This window comes from Orbicella franksi, chromosome 3 (assembly GCF_964199315.1).
Source record: "Orbicella franksi chromosome 3, jaOrbFran1.1, whole genome shotgun sequence".
Taxonomy (NCBI): domain Eukaryota; kingdom Metazoa; phylum Cnidaria; class Anthozoa; order Scleractinia; family Merulinidae; genus Orbicella; species Orbicella franksi.
The window spans coordinates 6,685,444-6,705,000 of NC_138147.1; the positions used below are offsets into that span (position 1 = coordinate 6,685,444).

The 19,557-nt window shown below is 40.2% G+C and overlaps 1 protein-coding gene across 3 annotated transcripts in view; it reads right to left on the minus strand.

The window, feature by feature from the left end:
• Window positions 1-1,767: 1,767 nt before the first annotated feature.
• The window catches only part of LOC145480940 (dystrophin-like), a 71,875-nt gene continuing 54,085 nt past the window's right edge, over window positions 1,768-19,557 (minus strand). Inside the window, exons 47-73 of one of the 3 annotated variants that reach the window (XM_081459285.1) lie at window positions 18,987-19,173; window positions 18,113-18,249; window positions 17,789-17,981; window positions 16,506-16,739; window positions 12,492-12,626; window positions 11,899-12,124; window positions 11,179-11,239; window positions 10,857-10,918; window positions 10,559-10,633; window positions 10,128-10,338; window positions 9,581-9,666; window positions 9,396-9,475; window positions 8,860-8,937; window positions 8,386-8,497; window positions 7,533-7,587; window positions 7,365-7,404; window positions 7,175-7,246; window positions 6,691-6,830; window positions 6,376-6,447; window positions 6,126-6,173; window positions 5,775-5,813; window positions 5,558-5,594; window positions 5,361-5,452; window positions 5,011-5,242; window positions 3,876-4,152; window positions 3,739-3,789; window positions 1,768-2,904 (exon numbers count right to left, since the gene is read on the minus strand). In XM_081459285.1, coding sequence (XP_081315411.1) covers window positions 3,773-3,789; window positions 3,876-4,152; window positions 5,011-5,242; window positions 5,361-5,452; window positions 5,558-5,594; window positions 5,775-5,813; window positions 6,126-6,173; window positions 6,376-6,447; window positions 6,691-6,830; window positions 7,175-7,246; window positions 7,365-7,404; window positions 7,533-7,587; window positions 8,386-8,497; window positions 8,860-8,937; window positions 9,396-9,475; window positions 9,581-9,666; window positions 10,128-10,338; window positions 10,559-10,633; window positions 10,857-10,918; window positions 11,179-11,239; window positions 11,899-12,124; window positions 12,492-12,626; window positions 16,506-16,739; window positions 17,789-17,981; window positions 18,113-18,249; window positions 18,987-19,173 — 2,998 coding nt within the window. In that variant the 3' untranslated portion in view covers window positions 1,768-2,904; window positions 3,739-3,772. The remainder of the gene's footprint in view (window positions 2,905-3,738; window positions 3,790-3,875; window positions 4,153-5,010; window positions 5,243-5,360; window positions 5,453-5,557; window positions 5,595-5,774; window positions 5,814-6,125; window positions 6,174-6,375; window positions 6,448-6,690; window positions 6,831-7,174; window positions 7,247-7,364; window positions 7,405-7,532; window positions 7,588-8,385; window positions 8,498-8,859; window positions 8,938-9,395; window positions 9,476-9,580; window positions 9,667-10,127; window positions 10,339-10,558; window positions 10,634-10,856; window positions 10,919-11,178; window positions 11,240-11,898; window positions 12,125-12,491; window positions 12,627-16,505; window positions 16,740-17,788; window positions 17,982-18,112; window positions 18,250-18,986; window positions 19,174-19,557) is intronic. The other 2 variants (XM_081459283.1, XM_081459284.1) reach the window with 2 other exon arrangements.

The following is a 19,557-nucleotide window of genomic DNA, read 5'->3' on the forward strand; positions in this document are numbered from 1 at the left end:
AAAAGACTCATTTTATTTATGGCTTTTATTGAATTAAAGTTGATTTATCCGTCTGTAAAAACATCGAAGTCTTCTTTACAGATGGCAAAACAGTCTCTATTGTGGTGTGTTCCCGGGGTCCTCAGCCTTGTGTTCCAGCACGTCTTGCGAAAAGGTTTGTGTCACATCTGATTCGTATGCAAAAACTAGTTCAAAACACTGCCTCGGCAAGCAATTTCACGAAATCGATAATCACAGAGTTTTCCTCCTGATTGCGTTGTGATCATAATTATAACAGCATGGATTTGATCCTGAAATTTAAAGACAGACAACTATTGAAACTAAACTCTAGAAGTTGCTTTGTAAATAATCTATGTAGTCGGATTGTTTAGGGGCACATTACTACGAGCGAGTCGTACAAACTGTATTGACCGGCAAACACGCGGAAAAGACATAACTGGACGCATTATAACAGAAAAGATAATTCACTTGGCATGGCCGCGTCGATCTACGGCATCGATCTAGAAAAATCTGCGGTGATCGATCAAATAAAATAACGCCTCAAGTGCGCGGCTACTGTCTCGACTGAACAGTCCCTCAACGGCTCCATGTCTTGTCAATTTCACTGTTAAAAAAAACAAAAAAAAAACCAGTCGTACCCAGTCGCTTTTTACGTGTTTTTGGATATTAGGGTGGATTAAGGGGCGCGCTTCGACCCTTCCCATGACAACTCGCGTGCCTTAATCCACCCTTAATCTAATCTTCTGTCCCCAAAAAAACACGTAAATAGCGACTGGGTACGAGTCTGGTACGGGTGATCATGGTACTTACCGTTCATACCATAAGCAGTTTACTGCACGTTTAACCCCTAGGTAAACAGCAGCCTCTCCTCGCACCAAGTCTCTCTCTCCTTTCTTGTTTTTGCTCCGCCATTTCTTTCGCGCTGCGCCTCATCTGACTAGACGCCTGAAAGAGGCTAGATTCATTGCACACAGCTTCTCCTTGTTCTCAACGCGAGAGCTTTTTTTATCGAGTTGAACCATTCGAGAAACTAAAGACTAATTCCGTGTGATGTACTCAGCAATTACCCATGTAAACTCCATTGCAATGATAGGGGGTGTAGGATATTTTTGCCACGTAGGAAAAGGCAACAATTTAAAATAGCTGCAATGAAAGTATGTTTGGGATACGGAGATATTTTCTCCATGCCTATTTCTCCCAATGCCTGTCGGTCACTGGCGTGCGCCCCGCATTCCTTGCCATTACAGATTAGATCAAATAAACCAAACGGGAGTGTTGTTGGAGCACGGGATATCGGCTAGTTAGGTTAGTGGTATAATTAAGTGCCTGTAAACAAACTGCGCGGTATATTGCATATTTTGATAAAATTCTGATTGTGGCTTACGGTTCAATAGCTGATAACTATAGACTGTTACGTGAATAGTAAGCAATTTTAGGGAGTGAATATTATTTTCGAATCGTTATTCTGAAAAAAAAAAAAAAATTCTACACTAGTAAAAATGTTTCTCCAACACCGTGTGCCTTCTTCGGCTACATGTACTTCGAGCCGGTCACATGACTTTCACCGAAGTGAAGCTGTTTCCCGCCAAAAGTAGACAACATTGCATGTTGGCCGACCACCATATAAATGTCTTTGTTGTGCTAGTATAACAAATCATTTTGTTCCGTTTGATTGTTCACTCTTTGAATCCACGATTTGATTTGAGATTCTACGAAAACAAAATTAACGGTTTTCTTGCGAGACCAGTCATTAAGTGTTAAATAGACTTTAGCAAGTAATAGCAGTTTATTACGGTATAAAAATTTACATACCATTCAACTAATAATATGAAAATAACATTATTCAATACGAAAATATTCCTCCATTATGCCATAAGGAGCAACGAAACTTTCCAGGATTACATTGTAAACCATCTAAACCGTAAGAGAATTGAATATTATGGCAAAGTTCTCACTTAAAACCAAAAAAGAAAAACTTTGTTGTTAATTTATTTAACTGTCTGGGCTCTAACCATCCTGGGGAAGGCAGAACGGATTAAAATACGCAAGGACATAAAATGTCGCTTGGAAGCTTGTCTGTTGAATATACATAAAACTAACCACAAGGTTGAAACGTTACCTTTAACTAGCTTAATTGGTATGGCTGGATATCAGATAAAAAACAGAAAACTTCAGCACTTTCGTTACGCATAATATCTTTCTTAGAAGACTCTTACCTCAGATAACTAAAATCGCGAATTTACTATTCAATATCGTCAACCGTGGAGTTGTTCCTAACGTTTCCATGGTAACTTAACCATTTCAAAATTTCGACGAAAATTATTCAATACACTACAAATGAATTAACATAATGTTCCATTAAATTTGTTTTCACAACTTTCATTTAAAGCTAAAATGAGTTGGCTTTGCAAAACCCATCAGCAAGCTCCTTGTAACTTAACTGTTACTGTTGCTTCACGGCTAATATCGACGAGTTTACATGTCTTCAAGAATAAACTATAGCCGAGCTTTAATAAAACGCGCCAAACCCGTTAAGTTGTTCTGGGTTATGGCATGAAACCTATTAATTCCACCGAAGATCCTCGGAACGAATACGATCATCTTCGGAGATCTTCGACTCATGTCGACAGCTACTTTAGAGAATTAGTATATGACCGAACTTTATTATTTATTCCAAGAAGGGTTGCCGTGGGAAAACCAATGAAATAAGTATAAAGTAGCTTGAACAAAGCTGTTATAAAATTTTCTCAAACGCTCTTCCCGAATAAAATGTGTTAATTGTCTAGCGCCTTTATATTTAATATTATTACTCTGCCTCATCGTCCGTCATTACTTGAACTAAAGATTCCACAGCTTTGTTGACATCTTTTGCCGTTGCAAACAAATGACCAACGGGATCTGCACCTGGATAATGACATAAAATTGCAGCAGTTTAACTACAAAGTCTGAGGAACACAAGTTTAAACTATAATGCTCTCAGGGTGAGATTAGGTGCCTGAAAAAAAAAATTTTTCCAGACAAAAAATACATCTGCAAGACCCGTATTTCCATCGACAAGTTGCCAAATGTTATCTTGCACGTTTAATAACGCAATGCATAACGAGAGTAGAATGATGGGTCTGTTTCCCAATTGCAATAAATAAGAGCAGGAGCCTCGCTAAAAGCCCTCGCAGAAGAATCTGCTTCGTTCCCAAAACTGATATATGCATGAAAAGATAGATATGATCCTTTGCGTTCGAGTATGCTTATAACAGTAATTGAATCATGTAAAATATCACAATGACTCTTCTTACTAAGCTAAAATTATTACAATGTGCAAGTTACGGGTTAAGAAATTGGTAGTATATCATGATGCAGTGCACTTGGTAACTGGTGCAGGTGGACACAGAGAAGAAAATAGTGTTGTGTGACAGTGCTCTATTAAATTAGTTGGTCACGTAACATTTTTTTCCCACGAAGAGCGTTGCGTGACAAACCCAACAATGCTCGAAAAAGATGCACAACTTAGAGAAGATAGAGTACAACATGACGATTTCTCATAAAGAAAACGAGGAAATTTCATGCTGCAACTTGGGATGCAATGATTTTCCAGGAAAAAAAAAAACAGCAATGGCAGTTTACAAAGCACTGCTGACAAAAACGTTGTCCTCGACATTGCAAATCAGATTAAGAGGCCAATTGGTGTGTGTTACGGAAAGTCTGAGACTGGTTTAAGTTTGGTAGCATAACATTTCTTACCAGTCAACAGTCATGTAGTGTTAGATTCCACTGGTTAGGCCTCAGCAGACACTACACAAGAGTTAACAGCATTAGTCACTGACAAACAAACATCAAACAACAAACAAAAACACGTTTTACCGTGCCTCCTCACTCACTTTTCTGATCCGGAGGGAAGGATGAGCTGATCTGACTCATGACTTCTTTCAAAGCAGGATCTTCATTTCCTTTGCTGGAAATTCCGTTGGTAACCGGGCCTGGGGCTATGGGGCTTGTTCCACCGGGCTCCGATTCGGAATCACTATCGTTCCCGCGGGATTTTCCAGATCGCGCGGACTTGCCGGGGGAATAGGGCCCGTCTCCTAGCGAGCTGATCGAGGAAGACGGCGTGGTACGTTCCGAGGACTGGGCCCCGCTCTGTTTGTCTTGGCCGGGCTGCAGTGAAAACGAAAGATGAAATGCATGTGAGATAAGAAGAACAGCAAAGTATCGAAATACCAATTACTAGTTGTCCAGTGTACTATTAATAGGGATCTCCTGAGCTCTTATACAATGGCAGAAAACAATGCTTCAAAGAAATGCCCTGTTGCGACATTTTTGTTTTTTTTTTTCTGATTTGCAATAGACACATGACATGTCCGTTTATCAGTCGTGCAATCTCATTCCATCCTGGCCACCTTGATTCACGCTTTCTTCCCTAAGAATTATGCTTAGATGAGGAACTAACTTTTCTCCATCAACTTGAGTCCATGTTTTTAGACCCCGCGTCATTTTCGGAGATTCAAAGAACCAAAACATAAGTTAGATCCACTGAAAAACGATTGCACCGCAGATTTAGGGTATATCTAAACGCCCCCGCTTGCTGACAACGCCATTACTAAATGTCTTTAGGGTCTAACATAGATGTAGCATTCAACACAAGATTCTCCATAGTTTAAGTCTGCATACGAGCCAAGTGGCCCATCAGGCAGGCGCTTATCTCCGGTTTCTGTAGCATCAAGCGACTAGGATTATTTCTACTCCCCCCCCTGGATGGGATGCTAGTTCGTCACAGGGTTACCCCCAACATTAAATTCACCGATACCCATTTATACACGTGGGTGGAGAAAGACACTGTGAGAGTAAAGCGTCTTGCCCAAGAACACAACACATTGTTGCCAGCCAGGGTTCGAACCCGGACCGCTCGATCTGGAGGCGAGCGGTCTAACCATGAGGCCAGCACGCCTCTCGCAAGATTCCCCAAATCCACATTTAAGGCCAGAGTCACAATCATATACAGAACTAACACTGTACCTGATCGAGCAGTTGTCTGAGACGTTGTAGCTGCGCCTCCAGTTGTCTGTTATGATCTTCTAATACTTGCATCCTAGCCTCCAGTCGACCTTTATGCTGACGCAGCAGTTTAGCTTCTGCCAGCAGTTCGGAGTCTCGATTCTGTGGCCCTCCCGGAGAGGTCTCCCCGTCAGAGGGAGGGACAGACTGGTCTCTAATGGATTTGAGACGTTCGTATTCCTCTTGGAGGTCCCTGAGGAAAGCAAAGTAAGTGGTAATGAAACGTTGATCTCTGGCTGGATATTTTGATTGTTACCAACTTAAAATGGCGATAGTTAAGCTGTGCATTTTACTCAAAGAATAAAGCCCACCTATTTTCTTCCTCTAGTTTGAGAAGTTCAGCTTCTAAATCCTCTTTTTCTACCGCATCCAGTGCCATCACAATTTGGGTCGGGCTTTTAGGCTAAAGAAGAAAGAAAGAAAAACGCACTTAGCTAAAACAAACTCTTAAGTTGCCGATAAATAAATCACTGTTGGCATCAGACAAAACTCAAAGCAATACACTCACTGAGAAGCTTACCGCTTCCGTTGTATCGCTCTTCAGGCTGCAAAGGGAAAAAGAAAACGACCATTATTGCCTTGGTGAAATTCGCAACAGTGTAGTGAGTGTAGCTAGGCAGAAATTCACTCAGAAACAAAAGACAGACGATATGAGTGCTGGAATGGGCGAAGCTGAAAGCTGAGATGAACTACAATTTTGAGTAAGTGAGAGAAATGGTAGATACCTTTGACAGTATTGCGCTATAAGCTGATGCTCTTCGTCCCTGCAAAATACAACACACCAAGGTTACAATAAATGCCAATGTATGGATGAAGCAAAAATTTTAGCAGCGATCAAAAGGAACAACGCTTTTCTTGCCGCAAGACGGCCAGTCGAGACACATCATCGCCTCACAGAAGGCACGTAAGAGCCAGAACACCATGTAACAATTGAAAAAGGAAAGGAAAAGAAATGTCAGCACATCCACACGGTAAGCAAAAAAATTAGGAGCTAAAATGTGCATTTGAGTGAGATGACAAAAAATCAAAACTCCATGGTTATCAGCAAGTACTAGTTTAGAGGTGATAAGACTTACAACTCATGTGGATTGTATTTTCCTCCTTCTGATTCTGCTTCGGCCAACCTTCAAACACACAAGACAAGAAAAATACACTTTCAGTTATGTCTATTATGTTCTACACGCGCACGAACAAATCCAAAGCTGGAGAACTGAACACACAGACTTTCTTTGATAAACAACATCCTTCAACTGACGATTTTCTTTATTCTCTTAACAGACTGCTGGACAATGCACTAATATTGTACATGTTGATTATATCACTCACCTGTGAGCGAACATCCCCAGTCGGTTGTGTACTTCGTTATTCACATTTTGCTGAGGGGATGGCATGGGTGGTCTGCAACAAACAACGAGAATACAAGTTAAAATGATACACACCATAACAAAGAACGGTTTGGTTCCACTTAACACAAAGAGAACACACTTAACGGGGTTGCTAAGCAACAAGACAAATCTCCATGGCGACAAACTCACCTAACAATAGGTTGAATGCGGTGACCTAGCTAATTTTGATTGGTAACAAATTTATTTTGTACACTCAGAGTATTTGCCAAAACAGTATTTCAACCTCTGTACTTACGTCTCAAGATTTCCTCCTTCCATCACAGTCTGAATCGGCAGATAACCAAGTTTTCGTGGCGGTTTATTCTTGTAACGCCTTTTCTTGAATTTGTTTCGAACCATGGCTAAGAAGTCCAGCACATCCTCACCAGACGTGGTCTTAAAAAAGTAACAGAAACATTCACGATTAGCCTACAAATTCTCCATACTGGCGGCCGTCACACATTTGCTATGCAGGGAGAATTTAGAAAATTACGTCGCGAGGTAATCTCGGTGATGACTTGTCGTAACCAACAATTATTGCACAACAGATACAGAGATACTTTTAGAGATACGTTTAGATCATTTGTCTTTTCAGAAATCTTTCACCGGTAAAGTGAACGCGACGAGAGGGTTGGCAGATTGAAAAAAAAGTTTTCACAGTTGACTCACGACCTGTAGTACGTGATCTACAAAACACTCAGTTTAGATGTCAATCAACTTGGAGAGCCGCCATCACTTACCGACAAACAGTACTGGTGCATTGGATGAGTGAGACGGTGCTCATGGGAGACTCGGCCCGACCAGAAACAACTCTGAAGAGAAATGACAAAATGAACAGTTACAACTCGAGTGTGAATTCTTTGGTCGCAAATAATTCCTTAACTTATTTAATGGTTAAATCCAAAAATGATGCAATATCATGTAACGTACCTGGCATAAATCGTAGTTGAAACATTTCAGACACCGGAATCTACGTTAAACAAGAACTGAAATTAGCAACTTTAATTTACTCTTCATTTATGCGAAGCAGTAGGCAATAAGAAACACAAGAAAATGATAATAACAAAGAAATACACAGACAAAAAGAGTACCACAAACCTGAAGCCGACAATAGGATACTCTTTACAAATGCTACATTTGGCTTTGTGTTTCACTGTGAGAAAAAAAGATATAAAAAGCACCGGTAAATTACTTAAATAAAAAAAGAACCACCGTTCAACTTTTCCGGAGACGAAACGAAGAGCCTGTACTGATTGCATGGAAGTGGGGAAAATCGAAAGTTAATGTGACTTGAAATTTCCCCATTTTCGTCTTGAATAAGTCAAATAGCTGACACCGAATCCACACACATGGCAAAATAGGGTTTGCAAGACAAAGCGCCCAATCGTGTCTTAGCAAATTAAAAAAATGCCAATCTACAAAATCGCATCATAAACCCAGCCAACATTGACAAACTATTAAAATCACTACTGATTGTATTTTCCGGCAATTTTTGCTCAATTTTATTTCATCTCATCAAATGTTATATTCTCGTCACCTCAGAATTAAAATTTGTGTTCTTGACACACTCTTGTTAACGTTAGAAACAGCGTTAATAAAACTTCAAAGACGTTTCGACCAAACAACTTCGGCCTTCATCGGTTTTTTAAAAAGCCAACTGAGTGACGGCTTTCTAACGGTTCACAGATATGTGCGTGCTACGCCAGCAAAAACATAACGAACGACCGCTGCGCGTGATTACGCAAGGGATTTGTACACGTCCGGGATATCAATATGTTTGCTTCCCGCGTTTTTGTCTCTCCGCGAATACCAAGCCTCGAGAAAAAGTCTCTCGTAAAAATTACTAGCCTTGTCTTCAATTGTCGCATGGTCGAAGTCACCTATTTGGTGTTTAATGCATAAAAACGGTAATGAGAGATCACATATTAATCAGTAAATTCACGTGACTTACCAGCCTCAGACGCGGCGAGTCTGTGAAGAGTAGGAAGCCAGACAATTGATTGAGGTTCAACTGAGAGCCAAGACATGAACTGCGCGCAGTCAATAGTTTGCTTGGCACCCGCCTGTTGAAGAAAGACAGTAAAAATGTGAATTACACTAAATGTGTTACGTCCATTACTTTGTTATACATCACTCTAGGCCGAGCCAAGTGTATATTTGAAAGCGTATACAACGATAAACTCTTCGTCAACAACAAGTTGTAAAATCTTTAGAGAAAACAGACGATTGCAATCATAATTTCTGACGTCTTTTACGTGGTCTTTGACGTGGTCCTTTTTCTCTCTTATTCTCTCGTTTAGCTAACTTAGATAATGCTGTTAAAGTAATAGTAGCTCCCCTAGAATAGCTTTGCTAGCCACGAGCTACTAAGGCTTGTATTCCAATTATATAGTTACTGTTACTGTTACCGTAGTTCCTTGCTTACCTTATTGAAACAGCTTCTTACACTCGGCTCAATATTGCTTCCACCAAAAGCCGCGATTTCTCCCAGCTGTCGAGGAATCTACAAGACAGATGGTGAGATTCAGGCTGACGCTACAGTGTACAAGAGAGGCACTGTAAAGAAATTCATAGATGGTAGATGTTATCAGTGCCGGGACTTGAGCTCAGCTTCACCCCACATGAGCACAGCAGGAGTCCTGCTATTCCCCTGAATGAGATGCTAGTCCATTACGTTTGCCCTCCCCTCCCCCAACATTTTCTCAGGTTTCCCCAATAGTTTGAAGGTAGAGGGTGGGGAAGGGCACTCATCGCCCAACAAGAGGACGAAGCCACCAAGGGCCACCACGCCTCCTACTCCTATGCCACCACGCCTCCTACTCCTATGCCACCACGCCTCCTACTCCTATGCCACCACGCCTCCTACTCCTATGCCACCACGCCTCCTAATAAACTACACACTCTGGAATTCATTTACAGTAAACTAGTGTTGACTGAGAGTCGTGAAGCACATTTGTTTACCTGTAGGGAATCGTGTAATAGCAAACCAAGTTGTTTGTGGTCCATAAGGCTATTTTCATCCGTCACTAAACGGTACATATCTACAGAACAAAATATCAACAAGCCTGTTGTTTTAGAGCGACCAGGAAAGCAGCACAACTACTTCAAACAACAAGTAAGAGAATACATAAATGCGCAGTACTTACATTTGTATTTGTCCTCCAGATGAGCTCTAGCCATTGTAACAAGACCAATTTTGAACGAGAGTACACGGATCTTTCCTACTCGGCCGCTGAAAGAACAAGACAATGTTCAACTTTGCATGCAACCTCTATGAACTACAAGGGTTTGAAGCCGAGCAGAAAGCAAGAGTGAAACAGAACTAGATCAACATGATACTTCATTGTCAAGGTCGAGCTTAAGCGTGAAGTTATTAACCTTAGGGTCCAAAAATTGGACTCTGAAATACATTACCAGACTTGTCTCCTACCCCATAAATTTATCTTTTACCCTCGCAGTTTTGACGGAAAGATTTCAAAGACTTGCCCAATAGAAATGTTCACTGTGGGATGAGATAACGAGGAATTTTACACTTGATTAGCCTGCGAACGCTGCCGTTAAGGACACCTCGCGCGTTAGGCTCCTACCTAAGCCGGCGAGCAGGTTGACGTCTGCTAAACACGTCAAGCACACCATTTTCTTGTTCAATAAACCGACGATGCGTTAACATTAATACCAGTGTTAACTTCTTACCTGTCATAGACGTTCAGGAGCCAGTTAAGGGTCAGATCCACACTAAACTCGTTACTTATCATAGTATAATCCGCGGGCACCTCAATGTTCTCGTAGATAGTCGTCAGCACCTTCACCATCTCCGGAACACCGATTAACATGTCGTTAGAAGCGTTTTTAAGATTATGCTGGTCTAATGCTGAAACGACGTTGGTCAGAGTCACAAGATCCACTGTTGATGAAATCGAACACTTTGGTCATGGTTTTTGCTTAAAAACAAAACTAAAAATCTCGCAAGATTCAAATTCTGCAAGCTACTGGATTTAATCGTGGTTCTACTCCACTCAGCTAGTAGCCCGGAATAAACTGAGGCGTAAATATAAAATAAACGACAAAGTTCAGAGGGATTAACTGTAGAGATAACAACAAATGGCATTAAATTGTCAACTTACAGCTAGAAGCCTTTTGGATGCAACGTAGTTTCATGGCTGTTCTGTAAGCGCTGTACTTGATATCATTCAGTTCGGCTACAAGACAGACAATTAAAAAATGTGAACAAAACGATTCCTTGCATGTAACTATCTGACAGGTTTACCTAGGTAAACTGTCAGCAAGTCAAGTTTCCCTAGGTAAAAGTCTCTAGTGTGACCACAGCTAATGCCACAGTCATGAATTGACTAAACATTGACAAAACACTTTACTGTTATCTTTGAGTCAATATAAGACGTGGTCTTCGACTCTTCGACTCACCGATTTGATGGTAAAGTTCTGTCATCTTTGGATGGTCCCACTGTGTTGTTTCCGTCTTGTGACTGTAAAACAGGACAAGATACGAAAGATGTGGGAAATGAAACTTACCAAAGAGGGTTTTTTTCCAAATTCATTTGTCAGTTTTCCGACAACTACAAAACAAGACATCCCTTTACAGAGATTGTTAAATCTAACAGTATGTGAAACTTGAGAGGTTACAAAAGCAGACAAAAGCCTCAATAACGGTCAATAATTGATAATAAACCCTAAAGACAAACAAAAACAAGGACATTAACAAGCCAGAAGAAGAAACGACACTTACTTGATGTAATAAGGAACCTTGTTTAACGCTACTGCTCGTTCCCAGGGCGGCTCGACACTCGCTGTTGAAGAAAATAAAGAAGTTTGCTTGTTTGCAATTACAGCTCTCAAAACAAAAGTAACTTGTAACACTGTGGATCACTTGAAATGTCTTCAGTTGGTTTTTGTCTATCGCTAGAACACTTACGTCTTGTTGAAATACTAAAGAAATTACTTCCAAAAGGAGTACGCTGGTACTAGTTATTTTCGATCCATTTTATCAGTTATCGCGAGATCATTCAAAAAACAACAACAACAGCCACAACAAGAATTTCATCAGTGGCTCTTCGCACACAGTGAAACCTGTATTAGGCGAACATCCTTGGGACCCTCACTAGTGTCCGCTTAATTCAGGGTGTTCGCTCTAAGCAGGTTCTACTTAACTTTGAAACGATATCGTTGAACAATGGTTAAGGAGTCTGAGCTGAAGTTTTAGAAGTAGAAAGCCCTTGAAGTGTCCGCTTATTGCAGGTTTTGCGCAACAAAATGGCTTAATATCGGTGTCCGTTGAATGCAGGTTTATTTTACAGTAAATGTAGGAGGAACATTTTGGGACTCAAGCTAGTGTCCACTTAAAAGAGGGTGTCCGCTTAATATGGGGTCCGCTTAATACAGGTTTCACTGTACTCAGCTAATACCGATTTCTGCAAAACAAAGACCTTAGCTCTGGTCGTTTACTAACCCTGTAGTCCTTGTATCGAGGACATGTCAATACTAGAGTAAGCCTCTTGCATGGCGTGTTGCCTCTGCAACAGTTGAATTTGCAACTGTTTCCATCGCCGGTACAACTGGTCAATCCGGTTTTGTAGGGCTGGCGAAAGAGACACGCCCTTTCGTCTGAGCTCGCCCTCTGTACTACTGAGAGTCTCGAACATGTTCTGCAGAGACGCGATTCGTTCCTGAAGATTCTGCAACACAACAAATATCAATTTAGTCAACTTACCGGACACAGAAACGTAACGTAACTCGTAACGAATTAAACGTAATCAAAGATGATTTGAATCATTTGCACATGGAAGACGTGGTTTCCCCTTTTGAAAGTTGATATAAGAGTTAGAGCGTTCAAGCTTTCAAGCAGGAGGTCTCACAGCAGTGCACAAAAATAATAATTATACGCTGCGTTATTACTCCGTTATTGTCACACAATGCTCCTTTACACTAACGGCAGCCCTGTTGCGTGACCCCCAAATAACGGTTACCAAGGAGACTTCAAAGAGGGATAGAGACAACCAAACAAGAGATCACGATGCATTATAAGAACGTAGCTGTCGTTACCTTGAGATCATCCATCTGTTCTGACAAGGAATCGATTACAAGATCTTGTACTGGCGTCCAGGTCGATTTGACTTGCTCGGCTTCAGTTAGCCGCGCGTCTATCTCCTCCATCTGACCCTGGAAAAGCTGCAACTTCTGTTCAAAAAGAAACGCAGATCACAGGAATTTTAGGAAAGCATTGGATAACATTAAATCGTTCTTTCATATAACATCGCTCTCTGTTTACTTGGCACGACAAGAGTGCGAAATCCTTTAGTTTAAAACGAAGTCGATATCCCGGTAGAAGAAAAATGCAACAGTAATTACCTAATATATGCTCTGCTTTTACAGGTCACTTTTCAAGCAGTATTCGCGTCCATAAATGTCACGTCCAAATCGTCACATTGAGCAGGGTGTGACAAAAAAAAAAAAACGATACGCACCTAGCCGGAAGTCTTAACAAACATCATGATTTACAGAGGCGGTCTATAACCTTTAAAATACGAGGGATTTTAATTGTTTCCCACAAGAAAAAGCAAAAACCCCACTTAAGGTAGTAAAATACGCTAAAACATTAGGAAAAGTAAAGAACACCGCATTTCTCAAAAGACAACAAAACAATAAATTTGCAAGTCACTTTTTTCAAACCTCGTGTTTTCGAGCACGAAATATCAAAAGATCGTCAGGCACGCGTACTCAAGATCTTACCACAACTAAAAAAAATATTTGAAACATTTCTGCAAACAAAGAGAACATTTCATGTCCCTAAATGTTACGACCAGAAAATTCACCTTTACAGCAATCCCATCAACTTTTTGTTAATTTTTTTAAACGGCACTCGATAAAAAGGCGAAGAAAACAACCCTTAGCTGGTGACTCGCGGGCTGCTAGCTCTCTTTCTTCTGGTCCTTTTGTCCCAGGTCAGTTTTGTCAAACATACTGTGTTAACCGCCGAGAAGAAAAGTACAAGCCTATTTGTAATTCTCCGTCTTCATAATACCACCACAAAAATCCCGGATTATAAAGTGATAGTTGTATACAGATACTTGAATTTCACACGGAAACATCAAAGCAATTAACTTTATAAATATAAAGGGATTTGAACCCTTTTTTCACGAACCAAGCTGCTTATTAGCGCTTGAGTTAGATAATCATTTGTGAATGCAGATTAGTGTCATTTTTCTTCCAGGGCAACACCCACAAGCGTCAACTCTTTGAAAACATTTACTTCGTACACGATAATAAAGCACGCACTTAGACATTCCATAATATAAAACAAACCGTCATACATTTCATGGTTTAGAAGATAGCCAAAATTTACGTTCAGTGACGGTGGAATAAAGCAAGCTTTTTAGAGAGGTCAAGTAATATGGCAGTTCTGATTTTGAGTTATTTTGGCCCCGTACGGAATTACCTTTTAAATTGAAGGAACATAGCATTTTACTAACAAGGAAAAACACCAAAGAAATAATAATAAAACAAAAAGGAACAAGGATGGTTAGAGATGGAGAAGATTAACACGGATTACAAACGACGAACTTGAAAAATTTAGGCTGAACTTTTTTAGATGCGCAAACCGTGATGTAGCTCATTTAGTGAAATATCAATTTCATAACTAGCGCAACGGCGTTTTAAGAACAATATGGTCCACGCACACCCTTGTACAAAATTCAGCCAGACGCACTTATCAAGGCTATCAACGGAAATTGAGCAACGATTGTCATTTTCCAACTCACTTCAATATTTACTTCATTTTAATTCCCCTAAGGTTTGCTAGCATTTCTTTCGCGTTTTATCTATTTTAAACACTACCGCCTCGAAATTTCATTCAATTTTGAGACAATTTTGTGAGAAGCAGAGTGTAGTAAAAATTGCGTGACTTAGTAGCCAATTGAATTTCACTTAATAGCCAATCGAACGTATATTGACTCCAATAACAAGGCGTGGAAATAAACTTACATACAAGGTCAGTCTAGTATTTGTTCAACATTCAATTCAAATTGAAAATAATACGTAACCATTCCATATGCACAGAAGTGATAACCCAAAATACCACATCGTCTAATGACTGAATGCACCTGGAATTTTTTTTAGCAACTAGACGTGGATTACAACTGCATCCGTTTTCGCTCAATGAAGCAAACTCATGCGAAGGTCAAGGCAATGCTTCCCTTTCGGGTTCTTAAACAGACCAACCTCGGATGTTTTGATTTTTCCCACCTCCGTAAAATATACGCTTGTGCGATAAAATAGCAGAAATTTTTAAGACGTCAGAACACGCGATAATCATACCACGTGCTCAATTAACACGCAGCGTGTGAAATGATTGTAAACTTGCCCTATCTTATGATGTGCAATTAACAGTTTTCGGGGAGAAAAGAGCGGGAGACTGTCTTGTAATTTAAATATCAACCAAACAAATAAATTTTAGTGTTATTCTTACAATTTTTCCCCGCTGAGGGCTCGACTGTGCAGGGCAGCATGTAAAAAATCACACACCAGGTACATCTATAATCGTATATGACATGGTGCTCTTATCCGAAATCTATACACTGTATCACACTTCTAATTCACTACAGACAGGCGATTACCGAGGTAGAGCTCTGATTGCAAACACAAAGCCGTGAAACAAGGCATTTTACACAACAATACGTTGAACGATGTAATATTTAGCATTGATACATGTGCTAAACTGTAATCCGAGGTCAAGTTGTCAATGCTCCTTCTGCCCCCAATTTTCTTTTTTTTTTTAGCTAAACGCTCACCTTGGAGGAACTGGTTTGTTAAATATCGAACGATTAAGAAAGAATACTTGAACACACATCGATAGAAGACTGAAACAGACAACAACAGGATTCTTCTAATCACGTAAACTTATGGCTCGAACAACAGATTACTTGAACGATAGCTTTGAATATTTCCTCTCCATCGTGAAAAACAACTTAAAATTCATTGAATTCCACCTCGTTTCAACAGCAAATTCAAAACTTCAACTACTCCGCGCGTGAAATAAACCAGCACCTATTCTAACACTCACCATGTCGGTCCAAAGTTAGAACGATCTTGACTTTCCCAATTTGATCTGTATTTAATTGAAATCAGCACAGCGCGAGACTCAATGTGAAATACGAGCCAGTATTGCCCGCTTGCGCTGGGCCGGCCGGATATGGCCTGGTTGCCACATGACCTGTAACAGTTTTTACCTCCTTACTGACACTTGAATATCAATCCTTGAGAAAATGTGCATCCGATAGAAGGCGATAAATGCTACAATGAACGAGCCTGAACTAGCAAGGAGGTCCTACACTTAAAACTCAAATAAGCAGAGTTTTAATATATCAAAACATATAATCACTCAAAAAAAAAAAAATAAGCGATTTCCCACACACGATTCTCTCACACTGTACGTATAATCTGAGATCAGAAATTTGTTGTTTTCGTCAGATTGAATTTAAGCCGCTATTTGTTCGGTTAAAACACGAGAAAGAAGTCCAAAATTGATAACAATTAGAAATCCCTGTTTTATCTCCAAAACGAACATAAAACTCCGTCTACCGAATTCAGCAGGAAGCGTCATTTGGGAGCGCCACGTTAATTTCTCTACCCCTGCCCCTTCTCGGTCACCAATCTCGTTCTCCCGCCCCCCTCCTCACCCCTCTTACAGGCTTTTTATCCTTCACCGGAACCAACTTGAAAAAAATTTTGCAGGCTTGAAATGCTTTCCATCATTTCTTAATGAACAGACAATACAATACATCCGAAAAGTTATTCTCACAAAGTAAAAAAACCTGTCAATCGAAATTGCAAGCAATGATAGCCACGGCTATTGCTTATAAATGAGCAATTATACTGAACCTTTTTTATGAACTAACACCCATGAATACGCTGAACTATCGAATGACACGTGTGCAACAACAGCGAAGATTACAGATACAAACTATCTTCTTTTACGAACACATTAAGTCTCTTTCTCTTTCCAGTAACAAAAACAAAAGAAAGAAAACAGTTGTCTTTGCTGTTTAAACTAGGACTTACCCTGAGAACTTCGTCAATCCACTTCTGCCAATCTTCTGATCGCTGGCACAACATTGACCAGCGTTCACTCACAGTGTCGATCTGTCGTTTAAGATTCTGCGCAATGCGCGACCGCGGTGAATCCTTAGGCTCGTCAGCGGATCTGTCTGTCTCATATTCTTCCATAACTCTTCGGCCTGAATCAAGAGCACGATCCACTACTAATCGCCTTACATTTAGCTTGCCTTTGAACGCCTGGAGAAAAACGTGAAAACAATCAGCCTCTTAATTTAAAAATCTGAATAGCTTATTAGACGCCGATTCCCGGGGAATCCGGAAACAGGTTTCCGGATTTGTTTCTTTACAGCCATGCTACCGGAGGTGATGGGTCAGTGGCCATGAATGCAATTGACTAACCCGGATAATGGTACAATGCTATCTAGTTATGTCGTATTTGGTTCTCTCTTTCGCCACATTACAACAAATTTATGTTTCAGCACTGAGGTTTCTTGCAATGTTCACAGGAACGTGTCCAACAAATTCTTGTAAAGAATGGATACTCATAGCATCTAAGAAATTACAAATAATGATACGCATGTTTCCCAAAGCCGCAAGCCTTTAGACCCAAACTGTTAATGTTAACTACTCTCGCTGATGGCATCTTTTCTTCGAGTTTAAACACGGCTCTACAAGCTGTAAACTTGAAACGATAATCGTGTAAAAATAAAAGTAATTATCATGTGCTCATGAGTGCTCTAAAAGTGATGTTGGCCTTATCTCCGGGCCGACAGAGGCTTGGCGCGAAACACAGGCACTTCAGCGCACTAAGGCTCCATCATCGATCTCTCTTGTTTACTGCCAGTTCTGAGAATATGCTGTAAATTATAAACAACAGACTCCATTTGGCGCGAAATATGCTCAGATATTGTCCGTGGACATTATCTGTTCATCGAAGATCACAGTTCGCTCTTAGAAAACTGTTCGCTTCTCGAAACAGATAATGTCGGTCAAAGGACAAATATCCCAGCGTATTTTTAAACTCAAAAGGAGGCCATTTCGTTTATTGTCCTTCAAATACTTTGGGCAACACGTAAAGTTTTGAAAATTGGAGAATATCGCTCGGATATTTCCCAGTTTTAGCTGTGGCATATTTTGTCACGTGACGCGTTAATATTTGATGGATTATAAGGACAAATATTTACAGCGTGACAAACAATTGACAGCAACTGCTGTAAAAGCTTTGTTGACCTCAAAAGCGCTTCATAACACTTTTTCTTTTTTTATCTCGGTTACAGTATCGTCACCTGGTGCATCTCGTTCTGGTTTTGCACGCTTTCGAGGTCTCCTCCGATTGGTTGCTGAAGAGTTAGCTCCTGATCAGCACGTGCTATCCAATCGATAATCTCCTGTAAGTCCATCAGCAACTGACGCCATTCGGTACCAGTGTCTTCCAGACGGTCACGGATATCCAGCGTGCGAACGTTGAGTGATTGCCACCTGTCAATAAAAAAAGGCGTAAGTGAAGACAGCAAAAAATAACAGTAAGGAGCAATGAACTCGACAACAAATACTCCGTAAAATAAGTTATCTGATATCTGATTATTAAAATAGAAACAAGTGATTGACACCTGTCATTCATGTCATCAAGTTTGGCTTGCACGGCTGTTAGTACGTCGCCAGGCTCCATCTCAGCCATAATCTGTTGGCCATTCTCGTTTAGCGAGGCAAACATTTCCTGGTGACCATTGATGTCATCCTCAAGGAACTGCAAAGCAACATCAGAATAAGTTGAATTCTCTAAATACTACCTTTAAACTTGAAACGTAAAACAACTTTCTAGAAATGCACTGCGTGTTCCGAATAGAGGTACAGGAAATGTACTGAAGATTAAACTCAGTTGAATTCTCTATAAAACAACTTTAAATTGTAGGCACTGATTGAAATGTACAAGTTTCCAGGAACGCACTGCGTTTCCAACAACAACTACAAGAAATGTATTTTGAACATCTCAAAATATTGAAGGTAACTAAATCAGCAGCGAAATTCTTTACACTGTTTTCCACAAACATATCATAATCCTTCATGGGGGAAATAGGTTTTCGTCCTGAGCTCATCCAGTATTTCATTCAGACGATCTTATTTTTCTCATTCTCACAATACATATTCTCTATTTTCAAATTACCCACAATTCACTGTGTTTGCCGCCCCAAAAATTTGCATAAACTTTAGTTGTAAATACTCTTGGGAGGTCTGCATATTCCCAAGAGCATTTCACAACAATAGTTTACGCAAAATTTGGGGGGCAAACAGAGTGAATTATGGGAAACTGGAAAATAGAGAATTGCAGAGAAGAGTTGGGCATAAATTATCGCTAGGTGAAAGGATAAACTCTCCTGACCTTCGTGAATGGATCTGTATTGATATTTCGTGGAGAAATTAGACGTTCATGACTGTGAGGAATCAAAGATTTAAGGAAATGAAACAATGTAGGATAAGACGTACTTTTAATTCCTTTCTCAGTGCCTCCATGTCTTGCTGCTCTTCCGTGCTGGTTGCCTCAACAGCGCTGTCCAATTCCGCCACTTTAGACTCTGCTGAAGTCAGCCAAGTCAGAGCGTTGATCATGTCTTCATGGAATCGCACCATGCGATCAAATGCTTCCTTTAGATGTTTCTTACGAGAATCAGATCTGTAACAATAAAAAATAGTACAATTAAGAGTACAGTAATCTCACAAGGATTATCAAGAAAAGGAAGATAACAGCGACTCCTCTCAGTGTAGAGAATATGAACGCGATTCCGAAAGTTAATTTCTCAAATACAATAATTTCTCAATGGGTATTAAAGACAAAAAGCGCTTCCTTGTAGTTTTAACCCTCTGCCTACTGCGCTAACAATTGTATAGTCCGGGAATCAAGAGTTTACCTCTCAAATAAGCAACTCCAACACCGCATTATGAATCAAAACGATTTTTAGTTCCAGAGGAAATCATTTACAGAACTTTACACATAGTGTCTAGTGCTGTTATTAGTTTTGATCCTTTTCAATGGAATATTTTTATCGGTATTTCCATT